The sequence below is a fragment of the Oryctolagus cuniculus genome, chromosome 7, assembly GCF_051225735.1.
Source record: "Oryctolagus cuniculus isolate XC-2025 breed Fujian yellow rabbit chromosome 7, ASM5122573v1, whole genome shotgun sequence".
Taxonomy (NCBI): domain Eukaryota; kingdom Metazoa; phylum Chordata; class Mammalia; order Lagomorpha; family Leporidae; genus Oryctolagus; species Oryctolagus cuniculus.
Window position 1 is genome coordinate 126,203,396 of NC_142873.1, and position 19,510 is coordinate 126,222,905.

The window sequence follows — 19,510 nt, forward strand, 5'->3', positions numbered from 1 at the left end:
TTAGAAGTCTCTCCTTGCCGGATGCTCTACTCTGGTCTAGAGATTATAACATACGGTAATATTGAATAAATGCAGAGACAAACAGTACTAAACAATGGCAAACACTCAGTGAAATACCAACAATACAGATGGCTCTGTAATGCTCTGCTGTATGAAAAACACATACATTTAGAAGCCTAACTAGTAATTTAGAAATTAGTACACTCACTGTTTGCTTCTTGACGTTGGAGAGCTCAAATTTGCAAGCTTTATATTGCATTAAAGTGGGGCTTGGCATTATTTCACTCTTTCAAAAGAAAAACTAGTTATAAATTGTAGATAAATACAAATGACATTTAAAAAATAAATTTGTTTAAATTTGTCAAGAAGAGAAAACCACCTGACCTGAAAAATCCTAACAAGGAAATTACAATCATGTCAAACCTATACATGTGTTTCTCAATTTGTCATCCACATTCCATTTTTCAAATTCTCTATTTAATCAGTTACATTTTTATATTTTTCTTAGGGATTATGCTGAAGTTTTCTCCTGCCACAGAGTTCAACGACAAAAGAGAAACTATCACATCCTAGTTATTATGGTGTTTTAATCATAGCTAGGCTTTAGAGAGCATATTTCCAAAGCATTCTGCTATCATTCAGTTGTCTCTGATGCCAATTTTGAGGAAAGCAAAAATGCATATTTTCTAGCCGTAACCAAAACTTTTTCACGTTCTCTGAAGTTTCCTAGCAATTAAAACCTGGTGGGTCACTAACTACAGTCTTAAGAACAACACTCAAAACCACAGCAGCTTGTGAATTCTGTAAACTACAGTAATGACAATTACAAGCTACTATTCAACTAAAAATAGTATTCTAGTGACAAATGTATAAACTCAGTTCTTTTAGAATAGCTGTCGAAATTTTTTATTTCCTCCTTTAAGAAGTTAAAAAAAATTCAATAACCTTTATGATTCACACACTGAGATCTGAAGGGAGAAAAACACCATGCTCTAACAAGTACAGACTAGCACTCCAGTTTACCACTGTTAGGCAAATGTTGACATGTTATGGCATCCAGTCTCAAACCATCTGATCATTTTCTCTCACTTTTTAGCAACTACCTTTCCTTCCTTCTAAATTAAGATATTGTGGTTCTGTATGAATAATAACACAATAAAAAGCAAAGACCAGCAAAAACAGTTTTCAGGGTACAAATAATACATAAATGGGAAGTCCTCAAAGGCGAGCAGAGATCCAAATACCAGGAATTTCCTGTGAAGGCAGCAGGACTGCTACTGACCCTCTCTTGCATTACACAGGAGGAACAAACTAGAAATAGGAGATACAAACATACTTTTAAAGCAACTGAGTAAATTAAAACTCTCATGCTTTATTTATTTATTTGAAAGAGTGACAGAGAGAGAGAGGAAGAGATAGAGAGAAAGAGATCTTCAATCTGCTGGTTCACTGCTCAAACAGCCACAACAGCCAGGTCTGGGCTGGGCAGAAGCCAGGAGTCAGAACTCCATCCTGGTCTCCCACATGGGCCGTAGGGGGCCAAGTACTTGGGATACTGCCTTCACAGGAGCACCAATCAGAAAGCTCCACATCACAGTAGCCCAGATCAAACAAGCACTTCAACATGGGATGCCAGTGTTGCAAGCTGTAGCTAAATCTGTTGTGCCACCACACAGGCCCTTGAGGTATCCATTAAATGCATATGTATGAATCATTTAAGATTAAGTTTACTTTGCATTTTCTGTATTAGTAAACCTTAGGGGGCCAGTGCTGTAGCACAGCAGGTTAAGTTAGTGCCTGCAGCAAAAGCAACCCATGTGTGTGCAGGTTCAAGTTCTGTCTGCTCCACTTTTGATCCAGTTCCCCGTTAATGTGCCTGGGAAAGCAGTGGATGATGGCCCAAGTGCTTGCGCACTGTACCCACATGGGAGACCCAGAAGAAGCTCCTGGCTTTAGACTAGCCCAGTTCCAGCTGTCGCAGCCATTTGGGCAGTGAAACAGTAGATGGAATCTCTCTCTCTCTGCCTCTTCCTCTCTGCAACTCCACCTTTCAAGTAAAATAAATAAATCTTTAAAAAAAGATTAGTGAACCTTGAACTGGGGCTGTAGCATAGCAGGTAAAGCTGCTGCCTGAAATGTTGGCATCCCACGTGGGCACAGGTTCGAGCCCTGGCCATTCCATTTCTGATCCAGCTCCCTGCTAATATGCCTAGGGAAACAGCATAAGATGGCCCAAGTACTTCTGAAAAAGCTCCTGGCTCCTGGCTTCAGACCAGTCCAGTTCTGGCTGTTGCAGCCATTTGTGGAGTGAACCCAACAGATACAAGATCTCCTGTATCTCCCCCCCCCCCAGCCCCATAAACTCTGCCTTTCAAAGAAATAAATCTTAAAACAAAAAAAAGAAAAAAGATTAATGAACCTTAAAATATAAATGCTGGTAATGGGCTGTCAACAATCCACTTCCAGCAGAACTTCCAGAAATACGCTGCTACCACGCAGTCATCCAGACTCCCCAGTCTGGTACCTGTGGCAAATGACAGCTTTAAAGCCTAGCAACATTTCATGTAAAGCTATCATTTGTTTTAAAGACATTTCCAATAGAAGTTTTCCAATTAATCTAAATGATGTCTAGAAAGGACTTTCCAGGAACAATACCTGAAAAACCTGGGAATCATACTTTTCTTTGACTGTCAGATACAGTGCCCAGAGACTTATTGGCCAATGTTTTAGAATTCCTTCCAGTCCCACCCACAGAGGGTTGGAAAAAAAGGTTTCTTCCTATATAATCACCATTAAAGAGAGGCTATCATTAAGAAAAAGACTATTTGCAGTGAGAAAAAAGCTAAGTGTAATATCTGACCTAAATTTATAATGGATTTCCAATCTCATTTTGAGTCTGCCCTCATTGTATTTCTAAATGTGTACACTGCATTTGACCAAGCCTATTTAACTGCAAGTCTACATATTAACTATAAAGTATAGAAGTTATATATGAAGCTAAATCTTTTCTTAGAAAACAAGGAGCTATAGCAGACAGACTTCAGATTAACATGAAACATAGTTTTTGTTCTAATTAAAGAGTGATATTATAAAAGCTTACATCCTGCAGAGGAGAAAAAGAGGAGGGATATAATCTATTCAGCTGTGGACAATTACAGCACCATGTCATTTTCCTTGATATTTTGCAATTCATGTAAGAAAATCTTAACTCAGGCAACACTTTGAACTTATTTTAAACCCATAAATATTTACAGGGTGTCTACAAAGCATGTCTACAGAGTGCTGAGTAATATGCCGATTTAAGGAAGGCAAATACATAAAGTGACTTGAGCCTTACTATTAATAAAGGCAATTCTTCAGATTTGGGTAACTTAAAATCTTTACCTGCACTCTCTTGGGGAGAAGTTGATCCTTCCAGAAGTAATGGCAAGAATACAGAACAATAAATAAAGTTCAGAAAAAGGGTACGTTTGAAGCCACCAAACAATGTTAAGGCGTAATATTTTGCAGAAGGCTTCAAACATACCAAATGGTATAGCGTCTATGAGCTGGAATTTTCACACTCCAATTTCATTTTTTAAAATATTTTATTTATTTATTTAAGAGGCAGAGTTACAGACAGTGAGAGGGAGAGACATAAAGGTCTTCCTTCTGTTGGTTCACTCCCCAAATGGCCAGAACGGCTGGAGCTGCACTGATCCGAAGCCATGTCTTCTTCCAGGTCTTCGTGTGGGTGCAGGGGCCCAAGCACTTGGGCCATCTTCTGCCTGCTTTCTCAGGCCATAGCAGAAAGCTAGATTGGAATAGGGGCAGCCAGCGCCGCAGGCGGAGGATTAACCTACTGCGCCATGGCACCGGCCCCTCCAATTTCATTTTGCAGTTGGTCAGTTGTAGCATTCTCAGTTGTTCTAAATCAATCTGCATCCTGAAGAGGATGGAAAATGGTCAAAGATGAAGACCAGGGGTAGGTGTTTGGCCCAGCAGTTAAGACACTGCTTGGGATGTCTGCATTCCATGTCAGAGTGCCTGGGTTTGAGTTCCACCTCTGCTCCCGATTCCAGCTTCCTGCTATTGCACACTCTTATAGACAGCAGATGATGGCTCAATTGGTTGGGTCCTTGCTAGACACCTGTATTGAGTTCCTGGCTCCTGGCACATGCCTGGCTGTTGTGGGCATTTGAGAACTGAACCAGCAGATATGAGACCTCTATGTCTCTGTCACTCTCTGTGTCTTTCAAATAAATGTTTAAAATTTTAAAAATAAAGAAAGAAGACCAAATAAAGTTCAGGACAATGACTTCTAGGGATTCCAGGAACTCAGAGACAATAATTTGAAAACCTGCAGCATTATGGGATAGGTACAAAGGTCCCCTTACTCTTAGGAAACATTTTCTACTCTTGGTAACTAAATGATCAATTCTTACTGTCACTGCAGAGCCTACAAACTATATATTCATCTTACTTCTGGGCAGAAGCAGTATCTTGAGAAGTCTCTCCTACATCACTACAATCAAAATATTGTTGCCGATGGTTTAGGAATCTGGAATTCAGTTAATTCAGTTCCTGTAAGAACACTTAGAGAAGGGCAGGCAGCAGAGGTAACACAGAACTTCACAACCATCAAACTTCTGGCATGAAGCCTTGGTCTCTATTTTGCTCTTTATAAAACATAGGCTTCTTAACAACAACTAAAAGGACCAAATTGTTTCTTATTTTAAAAAGGTTAATAGTGTTATAAAGGAGAACACAATTTACTCAAGGAATATCAAAAGCAACAAAGTCAGTTTAAGAGAGACAAGTAGTTGAGAATGCAACTTATAAAGAGCCTCATCACTAAAATAACCACTAATGGCTCAGGTGCTCATTAAAAACAAGAATTTAGGGGCGCTGGCGCTGTGGCCCAGTGGTTAAAGCCCCAGCCTGCAGCACTGGCATCCCATATGGGTGCTGGTTCGAGTGCCAACTGTTCCACTTCTGATCCAGCTCCCTGCTAATGTGCTTGGGAAAGCAGTGGAAGATGGCCCAGGTACTTGGGCCCCTGCACTTATATGCAAGACCTGGAAGAAGCTCCTGACTCCTGGCTCTGACCTGGCCCAGCCCCAGTCATTGTGACCATTTGGGGAGTGAACCAGCAGACGGAAGATTCTCTCTCTCTTTCCCTCTCTCTCTCTTTCCCTCTCTTTCTCTCTCCTTCTCTTTCTGTATCTCTGCTTTTCAAATAAATATTAAAAACATTTTTCAGGAAAATGTGCAAAAAAGACAAAATTCTGAATGGCATTATGCAAACATAACATTTGAGCAATAAGCAAAATTATCAAACTAACAGAGATGCATTCAGAGAAACACAGAATTCAGCAAGGATCAAAGGACCTTGTATGAGCAACATACTCAGAACACTGACCTAGTGTGTTTAAGGTTTAGAAACAAATTAAATAAAGCAGTAGATCTAGGAAAGCATTAGAAGATGGCCCAAGTCCTTGGGCCCCTGCACCCATGTGGCAGACCGGGAAGAATCTCCTTGCTCCTGGCTCGGATCAGCTCAGCTCTGACTGTTGCAGTCATTTGGGGAGTGAACCAGCGGATGGAAGACCTCTCTATCTCTCTCTCTCTGTCTTGACCTCTCTCTGTAACTCTTTCCAATAAAATAAATCTTAAAAAAAAAAAAAACAAAAAAAAAAACAAAGAATTATATGAAGAAACTAAGAGGAACACTATAGGACATATATAAAACCAAGATCATAAAGAAAAGGCATTCTCAGGTATAAAGAGTCATACTATAAATATTTAAATTTTCCTCAAACTAATATATAAATTTATTGCAACCTCAAAAAATTTTATTGGAATTTGTTTTATTTGTTTTTAAATGAAATTTGGTAAAATTCTTCTCAAATTTATCAGGAAGAATAAATGTAATTGAATGACCAAAACTGAAAACAATATTATCAACTACAAATGAGGACTTACAAATTGAAACAGTGTGATAATGGTATAAAAACTGACAAAAAAATATGAAACTCTTTAAGAGTCCCAAAACAGAATTGAGTATATATGGGAATTCAGTATGATAGTCGGCATCTAAAAAATCTGTGGGGAAGGATTTTACATAGTATTTGCACAACTGGTATTAGGGGAAAAATTAAATTAGACCTCTGCATCTTATCATACACAAACAAAAATTATAGGTGAATGAAGGTCCTAAAACACCCGCCAAGGAAAAACCCTATGATAGCACTAGAGGAAAAGAATTTTGAGACAGGAAAAGGTATTACTAAATAGGAACCCAAACAGCTAAGAATTAGTTGACCACAAAAATAAAAAAAAAAAACTTTTGGAGAAAGAAAGGTATTATAAACAACAAAATTGCAAGCAATATCCTAGGAGAAAATATTTTTACTATACAAAGGTAAGGAGTGATATACATTGTATATAAATAGATCCTACTAATAAAGAAAACTATTCAATACAAAAATGAGTTAGAAAAAAGGAACAAATCACAGAAAATAAACCAGAGACTCAACCTCACTAATAATCATGAAAATTCAAATTAAAACAATGCAAATCCATTTTCCACCATCAGATGGGGTAAAGTGAAAAAGACTTGTACTTGGAGCAAGGTCAAGGAGATAGGGAAACCAGTAACCTCGTACTTTGTGGGACTATCCAGCCTTTTTTTGAGGGCAATATGTCAAAGTCTATCAAAATTTCAGTTTTTATACCTGTTGCCTCAATAAATCCATTTCTAGGAGTTACAGTATTATTGCAAGTATGCACAAAGGCAACATCATTTGTGTATAACAGAAAATGTTAATGTCCACAATATACTAATACCTAAATATGTTATTGTGTATATTATGAAGAGCTACTTAGATGTTCTAATATGGAAAGCTCTCCAAGATATATTGCTAAGTAAAACAATGCAACTCACATAATAAGCAATGTGTATGTGTGGACACACATACATACATACTTTATATCAGTATACATGAAAAAAGGGCCAGAAAGGCACACAAAAAAGTTAGTAAGTAGTTAAATAAGAAAAGAAAAGTAGGATTAGGCTGGTTAAGACCTTTCATTTTTAACTTTCAGGAACCCGTGCTGTGGCATATAGATTAAGCCTCTACCTGTGGTGCCAGCATCCAATTTGGATGCTGGTTCATGGCCCAGCTGCTCCTCTTTCAATCCAGCTCTCTGCTTATGGCCTAGGAAAGCAGTAGAAGATGTTCTGAGTGCTTGGGCCCCTGCACCCATGTGGGAGACCCAGAAGAAGCTCTTGGCTCCTGGCTTCTGATAGGTCCAGCTCCTTCGTTGTGGCCATTTGGGGAATGAACCAGCAGATGAAAGACCTTTCTCTATTTCTCCCTCCCTCTGTAACTCTACCTCTCAAATAAATATATAAAAGATTTTTTTAAAAAAAATTTTAACTTTAAAAAAGCTTATGTACAAATCTTTAAAAAGCAAATACAAAGCAAGATGGTCAATTTTATTAATAGCAAATCCTAACATCACAGCAAAATTAAATTCAAAATAGCCTCATATTAAGTAAGGACAGGAATCTCAATGTAAGAAACAGGATCTGATTTCAAGAAAAAAAAAGAGAAATAGTACCTGCATAACCAAAAGCTTATTTAAGATTTAAAACTAAATCATTGTAGAGAATAGCAGCTTTGGAGACAGGTATCGATGAATTGCTCCAAAACTAAAAACTAAAAATCAATTCAAATATTTACATAAAATTTCTCTGGAAAGTGATCCACTCCTTAAACAAAGGAGAAACAAAAGTATTATATGGCAAAACAGACACACACTGCGTGGGCAGGGAGTCAAGAGTTGTAGAAGGAGACAGAAAACAGTCCAGTTTTATATCCTCGAAACAGATGGGAATTTAGAGACACACTCAGTTGAGAGGATCCAAAAGGCATAGCAGCAAAGGTTTAAATGGAAACATATTTCACTGAAGCCCTCCTCTCCACCTAGCAGTTCAAGATTAGAAGTCAGGTCTCCTGTGTCTCAGTGACTCTATCAGTCCACCACAGGCCTGTAAGGCAATTCCTAGATGACCCACACAGAGTTGCAGTCTTTGGCCTTAAAGCTACTATAGCCTTTGAATAACAGAATCTGGGGTTAAAGTTTAAAAGAGACTCAAATTTGATGGGGTTTTATTGTATCCTGTGGCAAGAAAAGGTCAGGAACTTTATCCACACAAAAAGCTAAGCATATTTGCCCCACCCTGACTCAGTCAAGTTGCTTCCTCTGCCTCCTCCTTACCTTTCTCTACTTCTGAAGCACTGTCATTTCCGTTTTGTATTTGCTTCACCTGATAATGATAGTCACTAAATGATTAAGTGGCAAAGAAAAATTTTGACCATTTGAGACCTAAATCAATCAATTTGATTCCCAGTACAGTGTCTTCTAGATTATTCCTATATTTCCAGTACACACCAAGAAAACCAAAATTCAGGATAGCTCTGTGGCACAGTGGGTCAAGCCGCCATCTGCAGTGCTGGCATCCCTTATAGGCGCCAGTTCCAGTCCTGGCTGTTCCACTTCAATCCAGCTCCCTGCCAATGGACTGGGAAGGCAGTGAGATGGCCCAAGTGCTTGAGCCTCTTCACCAACACTGGAGACCAGGAAGAAGCTCCTGGCTCCTGGATTCAGCCCACCTCTGGCCGTTGCAGCCATTTAGGGAGTGAGCCAGTAGTTGGAAGAGCTCTCTCTCTCTCTCTCTCTTTCCCTCTCTAATTCTGGCTTTGAAATAAACCTTAAAAAAAAAAAAAAGAAAACCAAAATTCATATACTTATCTAAACCAACATAATTCCAAAGGTAAATCCTGTGGATTAAATATACAATAATTTCCAATAGCAAACATCAATGACTAATATGTCCTAGAAGCTCCAAACAGGAAGTGGGCAGAGAGGCAGTCTTTCGTGTGGCTCCAAGTTATTTATTTCCTTATCGATATGGGATATACATCCTAATGGTGAATGGAACCAATGAATGGGTCTGATGCATGGAATACTGATGGAAACCAGGCATGGAACATGTGTTTCCCAGCCCCTCAAAGTAAAAGTTCCTGAGAATAGAAACAACTGGTGCTTTTTCCTTTACCAAAGTGATGTTTTGTTAACTTTACTCACCAGGCAGCATAAAACTGTCAGCAAACAGTATGTCAGTCACACCTGCTCTCTATTAAGTTCTAAATGCTCTTATCACATGTTTAGTCTGTAAAAATATTCTTGTTTTGTCAGGTTAAAGCAACAGAAATGTGAAAGCAAATACATTTTCATATGATAATTGGGCTAACAGTACTAGCTTAAGGTAATAAATAAGTCAGTGTGACCACTCCAACACAATTCAAATATAATTACCCTCTGTCCTCACCTCTCTCTTACCTGGATTAAAAGCCCCACAACTAGGGCAACTTCTCTGCAATGCTCTGAATTTCAATTCAGAAGGCCAACCATTAAAATAATGGACTCATGGGGTCAGCATCCCACATCAGAGAGCCAATGTTTAAGTCCCAGCTGCTCCACTTCTAACTCAGCTCCCTGCTAATGCATCTGGGAAAGCAGCAGAAAATGGCCCAAGTTCTTGAGCCCCTGCCATCCATGTGGGAGACTAAGAAGGAGCTTTGGGCTTCTGGCTTTGGCTTGGCCCAGCCCTGCCCATCGTGGCCATTTGGGGAGTGAACCAGCAGATGGAAGACCTTTTTCTCTCTCTTATCTCTCCCTCTCTCTGTCATTCTGTCTTTCAAATAAATAATGATTGAAAAAATAATGTACTCCTATGTGACTTTAGGAGAACTTCAGTAACTACAGTCTTCTATTAGCTTATTAAGTGGAATGTAGTGTTCAGTCAGACTAACCTATTGTCACAGAAATTTTAACCTAATGGGTATAAAGCAAGTAAATTTCAAGGGAAGGAAGGAAACAACTGATATTAATCAAGGGCTTTGAGCTAGGACAGACTTAAATTGGAAACATCTAATCGAGTCAGCATCTCATATGGGCTCCGGTCGGCTGCTCCTCTTCCCATCCAGCTCTCTACTAGGCCTGGGAAAAACAGCGAAAGATGACCCAAGTCTTGGGGCCCCTGCACCTGTACTGGAGACCCGGAGGAAGCTCCTGGCTTTGGATTAGCGCAGCTCCAGTCGTTGCGGCCAATTGGGGGGGTGAACCAGCCAATGGAAAACCTCTCTCTCTCTCTCTCTCTCTCTCTCCCCACCTTTCCTCTCTCTGTCCTCAAATAATGTCCTGATAATGATAATCATTAAATGATTAAGTGGCAAAGAAAAATTTTGACTGATACCTAAATCAATCAATTCAATTCCCAGTACAGTGTCTTCTAGATTATTCCTATACTTCCAGTGCACACCAAGAAAACCAAAATTCAGGATAACTCTGTGGCACAGTTACGCTTTCAAATAAATAAATAAAAATCTTTAAAAAAAATCTAATCTTGATTGAGGTGAAAATATATTTTGGGGTAAGAATTATTTTTTTTCCAGAGAAACACTCATATAGAGGGTATTATAAAAACTTCATGGAAAAAATAAAAATAAAAAAAAACTTCATGGAAAAATGAAATTAAAAGATAAATTTTGGTTCCCCCCAAAATGAAATACATATATGAATATTTTATAAAATGCATTTTCCATGAACTTTTTAAAGACCCCTTGCATAATGTACCATATTATTCTCATTTTAAAGATGAGAAAACTGAGACTTAGAGAAGTTAAACAACTTGGGTAAAATCACACACAGGAAGTGGTAGTGTGAAATTCAGTCTTAAGGCTATAGCCATACCACCCTGAACACACCACATCTCGTCTGATCTCGGAAGTTAAGCAGGGTCAGGCCTGGTTATTATTGGATGGGAGAAATTCAGTCTCAGGCAGTCTGGCTCTAGCACCTCACTCTACACATCACTTCTCTAACAGACAATACATAGGATATGATACTTCTAATATTTATTTGTGTGGCTTTCAATTTTTCATCAATGTGATGACTAACAATGTCTACTCAAGAGCATATATTTACACTGCTCAAGACATTTCTTTGAATGACAATAGATAAGCATAAAATGAGGTAAGGCGGAAGGTGCTAACACATATAAAATATCTACTATATACTAGGTACTGTGCTAGACATTTTATTCCATGAGTTTTCTTGATTAATCCCCACCATTTCCTATAAAGTATATAAGTATCACTAATTTTCAATGGAGGAAACTGAAGAGCAAATATTTTAAAAACTCACCAAGGAGTAGGATTACAGCTCTGAGTTGCTTCGAAACCTACTTAACAAATATTTACTGAGCATTAACTTACGCCAAATATTGTGCAATGCACTAAAGCTATGAGGATAAAGTTTAAAGTCTAGGGTTGTTACCCATATGGAGTTTATAATCTAATGGAGTTGTCAAATAATCTTGGACCTAATTACCTTAGAACTTTAACTGTTAGGTATTTCTTTTGGACTAGGGCTGCTGTGAAAAAAAAAAAAATCCCAAAAACACTAAGGATGCCAAGGAACTGAGAACATCTGGGAGTCTTTAAGTTAAGATCTACAAGATAAGTGGGCATCATAAACACGATGTGACTGAGTGAGAGTGGGCAAAGAGAGGGTCCCCATTCTCAAAAACACGGCACTCTAGTTAGGGCAGGCAACATTAAAAGAAAAACATTTTAAAAACAGTTTATGGCTAAGCCTTTAATTTGCAAAATTCTTTTATATTTTATATAAAATTTTATTAAGTGTGTCAATCTCCAGTCCAAACAGAAAGCCTCTAAATGTATCCTCACCACAAACACAGCACATACAGTTTGCATTCAGGAAGTGTTTCTGTGTCAACCTCACTTATGTCGGTTTATTCTCTAGGTTTTTCTCAGAATCGAAACCTCCATTACCCTAGGTTGTAAGTGCTTTACACTCCCCCTCTCCAACCAACTGCTTCTTTCCTACTGTTCTTCAAAACTTGAACTCATACACATCACCCACCTGGGAAGCCTTCCCTGACCCACTGGACTGAAATTCACATGTCCCCATCTGAATGGTATATTGGGCATATTTATACCACAGAATTTACTCACTCTATCCTACAGTCACCACTGATTCGCTTCCTTATCTCCCTACAGCACTGTGAACTTTGGGCAGCTAGGTTTGTTTCTTGCTCATCTCAGCAACTATCGTAACACTTGGCTCTCAAAAAATGCTTTCTAAACAAATTACAAATACAAGGAAGTATTTTTAATACAATCAGCTAATTATGTCATTTCACCTTTATGGACCCCTTTTATAAAAAAATTGAAGAATTTATTCAGAAAAACTTTATAAAGATTAACAAATTTGCAGAAGTTAAAATAATAATTACCCAGTGAAATGCATTAAGTATAAGGTTTCTTATACTTAGGTGGCTAATTTTAGGCATCAACTTGACCAGTTAAGGGATGTCTAGAAAGCTGGGAAAATATTATTTCTGGTCATGTCTGTGAAGGTGCTTCCCAAAGAGACTGACATTTGAAACACAAGAGTACAGACGAGCCTTCCCCAGAGGGCAGGCATGACCCAAACAGCAGAGAGGAGAGTCGTGAGAACAAAAGTCTAACATTTCTTTTCTTTTTTTTTTTTTTTAATTTATTTATTTGAGAGATAGAGTTACAGACAGTGAGAGGGAAAGACAGAGAGAAAGGTCTTCCATTCCACTGGTTCACTCCCCAAATGACTGCAACGGCCAGAGCTGAGCTGATCCGAAGCCAGGAGCCAGGAGCTTCTTCCAGGTCCCCCACAAGGGTGCAGGGGCCCAAGGACCTGGACCATCCTCCACTGCTATCCCAGGCCATAGCAGAGAGCTGGATCAGAAGAGGCGCAGCCGGGACTAGAACCGGCGCCCATATGGGATGTCAACACTTAAATGCAGGGACCAATGTTGTGGCACAGCAGGTGAAGCTACCACCCGCAACACTGGCATCCCATATGGCTGCTGGTTCATGTCCAGGCTTTTCCACTTCCAATCCAGCTCCCTGCTGATAGCTTTGGAAAAGCAGCAAAAGATCCAGTTCCCTGCTAATGGCTGTGGAAAAGCAGTAAAAGAAGGGCCAGGTGCTTGGGGCCCTGCCACCCATGTGGGAGACCCAGTTGAAGCTCCTGGCTCCTGGCTTTGGCCTGTCCCAGTGCTAGCTGTTGTGGTTATCTGGGGAATGAAACCAGTAGACAGATCTCTCTGTCTCTCCCTCTCTCTGTAACTCTTTCAAAATAATTAAATAAATCTTAAAAAATAAATAAAGTGCATAAACCCTCTGATCCAGTAATTCTCTTTTAGGAATCTTGTTCATAAAATAAAGGCATCCACCTGCAATGTTGTATTTACAAGGAAGTTTACTGATAATCTCTGAAAACTATACTTAAGGTCCATCAAAAGGAGATGGGGGCCAGCACCGCGGCTCACTTGACTAATCCTCCGCCTGCGGCGCCGGCACCCCAGGTTCTAGTCCTGGTTGGAGTGCCGGATTCTGTTCCAGTCACTCCTCTTCCAGTCCAGCTCTCTGCTGTGGCACAGGAGGGCAGTAGAGGATAGCCCAGGTCCTTGGGCCCTGCACCCGCATGAGAGACCAGGAGGAAGCACCTGGCTCCTGGCTTCGGAGCAGCGCAGTGTGCTGGCCATGGCAGCCACTTGTGGGGGGTTAATCAACGGAAAAAGGAAGACCTTTCTCTCTCTCTCTCACTAATTCTGCCTGTCAAAAAAAATTTAAAAAAAAAAAAAAGGGAGGCCGGATGGGACAACTAAGCTATGGTAATAGTCACATTACAGAATCTTCTGCAACTACTTATAAAAATGAATTGTATCTACAGACAAAAACCTGAAAATACACTCATGATATTTTCAGTAAAGCACAGAATAATCCCCCTTTGGAGATTAAGAAAGTATTTACAATTCTGTTTGTAAGAATATTGAGAAAGAGATAGGGAAACAATTAATAGAAGAGATATAACTTTTTCTAACAGGCAGGTATTACTTTTATGATTAAAATGGAAAGGCAAAAAAGAATGTTCTCAAAAGTAAGGAGAGTAAATAATCTGAAGATAGTCTCCCCTCCTTCACATTGTTAACATTACAAAGTCTGAGGCCGGCGCCGCGGCTCACTAGGCTAATCCTCCGCCTAGCGGCGCCGGAACACCGGGTCCCGGTCAGGGCACCGGATTCTATCCCGGTTGCCCCTCTTCCAGGCCAGCTCTCTGCTGTGGCCAGGGAGTGCAGTGGAGGATGGCCCAGGTGCTTGGGCCCTGCACCCCATGGGAGACCAGGAAAAGCACCTGGCTCCTGGCTCCTGCCATCGGATCGGCGCGGTGCGCCGGCCGCAGCGCGCCGACCGCGGCAGCCATTGGAGGGTGAACCAACGGCAAAAGGAAGACCTTTCTCTCTGTCTCTCTCTCTCACTGTCCACTCTGCCTGTCAAAAAAAAAATAATGAAAAAAATAAATAAATAAAAAAATCTTTAAAAAAAAAAAACATTACAAAGTCTGTTATAAGCACCCTCAATGAAACAGAGGTGCTTCAGAAGAGTCAGGATTCTCGGGACCATCTCTTTTACAGATAATTTAAGCTTTAACACAAACACAAAACACACTTATTACACAACCTATCATACCAAAAGGAAAAAGGCCTATTCTTAAACTAGATTTTTTTTTAAAGTTTATTTATTTATTTAAAAGGCAGAAAGAGATAGAAATCTCCCCAAATGCCCATCACAACTGGGGCTGGGGCAGGCCAAAGCCAGGAACCAGAAACTTCACCCAGGTCTCCCTTGTGGATGGAAGGTACCCTAACACTGACCTATCATCTGTTGCCTCAGAGAATGAGCATTAACAGGAAGCTGGATCAGAAGTAGAGACTTACTCAAATCCAGGCAATATGACATGAGATGTGGGCATCCCAAGTAATGGCATAACCCACTGTGCTGTAACACCATCACTAAACACTGGATTTTCATCTCCAGTGAATTTTCTTTCCAATCTCACTTCATCTCAGTTCTCACCTGTTTGAGGAATTTGTTATGAGGAGCATTTATTCACCGAGAGTAAACAGAAATAATATATGAGAATCCTGGGAAGACAAAGCTAGGTGTTACCCACATACTTCTGGTCCTAAAATTGGGAGAGTTAACTGCTACTTGGGCGCCCTCTGGGGACCAAATTTTAGAAATTTTTACATCTTGAGATAAATAAAAGTCCTCCCTAAATATTCATCCAATCACGCCACAGGCTACCCTAACAGTTAAGAGGCCCACATACCACATCAGAGTACTGAGTTTGAGACCCAGCTCTAGTTCTTGACTCTGGGTTCCTGCTAACACAGACTTTGAAAGTTAATGCCAATGGGTCAAATAAACGGGCTTCTCTGCTACCTACATGCGAGACCTAGGCTGGTTTGAGACTCCCCAGCCTTGATCCAACCAGGCCAAGGACAGCATGGGTATTTGTAGAGTCAACAGATGGGAAAGTGTCTGTGTTGTCTCTCCACCTCACAAATAAATAAAACTACACAGAAAAGAAATTTAATGAATACAAAGAGTCTCCGAAAAGTTCATGGGACACGTGTGTTATGAAAAAACTATGCATGAATTAAAAAAAATTTGGCACCAAAATAGACTTTTAACTAATTTTCCATAAAGTTTTTGAAGAACCTTCACACAGTACTTATTAGGCACATACTAGCACCCAGTACAATGTTCAACACTGAAGACACAAAGATAAATAAAATCAAGCCTCTGGTTTCTTCATGCCTGAAGTCAATATCACCTAAAAATTTCTAAGCACAGTAAATATGGTGGCCATGCAAAATGCATCCAGGCCCTGGAGGAAGGTACAACAGCAAAATGACAACAGTGCTTTCTGGTTGCTACAGAAAGCACTTTGGCATGGATACAAGCTTCAGTAATAATTTGTCAAAATGTTCATAATCTTTAAGTGAGAAGAGGTTTAAATATTCCTTCCAACACATCCAAAATTATTATTATTATTTTCAAAGAAAAGTTTTAGTATGATGCCATAATTCTCCTGGGCCAAAACAACAAACACAAACAAAGCTTAGTCTGACAAATGACACAGCATCTCCATCATTTTTTAGAAGCACGTTATTACACAATAGTCACTCTGAGCACTCAGAAAGTATCATACTGATTTAGAAAAATGGTTAAGTTTCAAAAACAAATTAACAAAAAACTGGAAAAGATGAGTACCAATAAATGGGCAAAGTCAACCTCGAAACCTCTCTTGAAACTTTCCTTCTCAATTCAGGACACTCAAAAGATATTCTAACCAATTTGCCTTCTCTTCATGATCTTGGGAGAGCAATTAGCAGAGTAAATTCGCCTCCAGAAAAAAATAAGCACCAGCCTCCCTGTAACCACACCCTTTCCATAACTACAATGATCCCGGATGATAAAGGGCAATACATCCTCAGGTCTGTTTGTTCTTTCAAATTTAACTTTTTATTAGCAACAGTTGCACACACTTATAGGCTAACATGTAATATTTCAATATGTATACAATGTGAACATGTATGAATCAAAACAGGGTAATCAACATCTCCCCTTCTTGAGCTTTACTGTAGGACTCGATTCTGTAACCAGGACTCAAAGATGTATTTCTGGAAGCCTGAGTTGGAAATCAACTTAATTTTCCCAGAGAAGCAACTCTATTTCAGACCCTGTGAACTAAATTAGCTTTGGCATGATAGCTGGGGAATTTAACACTGATTTATACAACTCTCTCCCTGCAGAAAAAAATTTAGTTCTAAAATTAATACTCTTTTGGAATTCAATTTATGACTGGCTATATAATAAAATACAGAATCAAAATACAAGGCATTCAAAAAGGGAAAAAACACCTCTGACTAAACTGATATTGAGTGCTTAATCAGCAGGGGACAGCTATAGCTAAATTATACACTCTTTGGAATTATTTGATTACCAGGTTAATAACATTTATTAACAATTGATATCAAGAGCAAGTATTTTCACAAAAGAAAATGACAAAACAGCTTAAGTTCGTAGAATTGTGAAACCTTACATAATGTATTATAGAATGCATTTCATCACAGAATCTTATAATTGGTATTTAACAGGTTTAATAAATATCATCAGCTATTACTGATCAAATAATAATATTAGTTACAGAATTATAGATTATTTTTAATGCAGTGGAGTAATATGGAAATGCTAGTTTAGGTATAGATATTTAAACATATATTACAATTCAGAAACAAAATATTTAAAAGTATTCAAAGATCACAGTCATAAACCAATTTTCAAAAACTAACAGTACTTCAAAATAAAAATAGCCAATAAAAGATCAGGACGTTTAAAATAGAGTAAAAAATTATTTGCATCTGTTTCTTTGAACGCATATCTATTTGACTTTAAAATCTGCTTCTTCCCCCTATTATGCTATTTACATATAAGAGTTAGCCCAGACATAAGACTTTTGTCTTTTAAGTTTTTACTTAAAATCACCCTTTTATTTGCCTTTTAAAAAAATGAAAAGAATCAACAAAAATAAGAAAAATATTGTCTTTTTGTGTTGAGCGAATTTCACTTTCACTCCTAAAAATAATCAGTAATGACTTTGAGAAGACATCCCGGCATCTCTGGATGCTCTTTAGGGAACAGAACAGAGGGCAGCAGTCGGTTGTATGAACACAGAAGCGAAGTAAAAGCCCAGCGCTAACAGAGGCCCTGTCCTGGAAGAGCAGGCAATTATTTTAGGAGTTCTGGGTCAAAAACTTCCGTTGGTCACTGAGCTTCAGCGATCCCCTGAGTGTTCCATGCCACCCGCGGGCGCCTCTCCTTTCACTAGCATGCCGGCTGCCTTCCCTCCCAAACGCTCCTCCGGCTCGTTCAGAGAGCCTTTCTCCTCCCTGAGCCACAGCGGCTAACCATGTAGCTGTCACTCTAGAATGAAAACAGTTTACAGAATTCGACTGGTAACCTCTCACGCCTCGAAGCCAAAGAAAAAGCAAATGATGTGATTCTGAAGTTGGAAGGGTTCTGTGTTCCGAGAAAATCTGGACGCGGAGCCTCTTGTTTTATCACACAAGGGACAACCGAGGCTGAGAGGAAGCGACAAGGACAACGACCAAGTGTGGTTGGCAGCAGGGCCCCAGGTTCAGGCTCCGGCTCAGGACACCGCTCGTCGGCTTTACCAACCGTAGGAACCCAGGCTGAGCCTCTGGGCTGGCCGCAGGGCCCGCCTGCCCAAAGCCTGCCGCGGACCGGCCCGAGACAGCGGCCCACGCTCCGCTCCCGGGGCTCCTTTCTGGGGTAAAACCCCGTCAGGAGTGGTGAGCCTACGGAGAGGGAAAACCGGTCTCCCCGTCCGGCAGCTGCAGGCGCACACGGCCTCTAACCCCAATGTGCGCTCCTGCCGCCTCCACCCACCACAGACGGCGACACGCTGGCCTCCGCGTGCTGGGGGCTCCCAGAGGCTGCCCTCCAGGGCCCTCTCTCCCAGCCCCTCTGGAGACGAACTCGGTCCCCAAAACCTAGGAAAAAGGGGGCGCTGTAACAAAGCGACCCCAAGCGGTTCCCCCCCGCGAGACGGACACACGCGGACTACGAGTCCCGGCATGCCACGCGCCGACGGCCCCTCGACCGCTGCCACGCGGCACCGCGATGGCCGCCGGGGCTCGTAGTCCCCGTTCTGCAGTGCCGAGGGGTGCGGCGGGACAGGCCTGACCGCGACAAGTCAAGCCCAAAGGAGCCTACCAGCTGCCCGGGCCTCACCTCGACGATACGGGCGCACTGCGTCCCCTTGCCAGCGCCAGGACCGCCGAGGACGAACACGACCAGCGGCTTCATGAGGTGGGGAGGGGAGAGAAGAGGCCGGCGGGTCAGCAGCAGAAAGCTTAGGCCCAGGACGTGCAGCAGCCGGCGGCGACAGCGATTCAGCATACACCGCTTCTCCACTGAAGGAGCTGACAGCGACCGGCACGGTGGAGGCGAGGGGCGGGGCGGGGCGGAGAGGTGGCGGGAGAAAGGGGCGGGCCGAGCCGGCGCCCGCCGCGGCCCCGCCGCCGTTGCCGCCTAGGCGTCCGCGCCGGGGCCGGAAGGGGCGGGGCTTGCCGCCGCTCCCTCGGCGGCGCCGCCTGCGCGAGCCTCTTCCGAGTCAGCGCCCCCTTTCCGGTCCTCCCACTGTGGTGGTCTTTTAAGGGTTCCCTGGGTTCCCCAGAGAGGAGTCCTACGTTTCCCTGAATCGGGCGTGTGCTAGAGGCTGGGACGTGATACGTGGGAGAGCAAAGTCCATTGTCTGTGTTCCCTAGCCGTTTCAGTTCCTGCGGGGAGTCAGCCAACCTAAACAAACAGATCACGGATAATAACACACCAGCTGGACAGCCGGAAGCAACACACAGAGAACAAACCAGAAAGGTATCATTGCGTTACGGCAGTCGAAGTCTGAAGACGTGACATTTAAGCCGAGACAAGGATAAGAAAGAGCAAACCCAGGCAGACCAGGA

The 19,510-nt window shown here is 41.2% G+C and overlaps 1 protein-coding gene across 1 annotated transcript in view; it reads right to left on the reverse strand.

Annotated features, from left to right (window-relative positions):
* Positions 1-18,996, reverse strand: part of CMPK1 (cytidine/uridine monophosphate kinase 1) — a 30,620-nt gene extending 11,624 nt beyond the window's left edge. Inside the window, exon 1 of the mRNA XM_002715114.5 lies at positions 18,780-18,996. Coding sequence (XP_002715160.2) covers positions 18,780-18,947 — 168 coding nt within the window. The 5' untranslated portion in view covers positions 18,948-18,996. The remainder of the gene's footprint in view (positions 1-18,779) is intronic.
* Between the last annotated feature and the right edge of the window lie 514 nt (positions 18,997-19,510).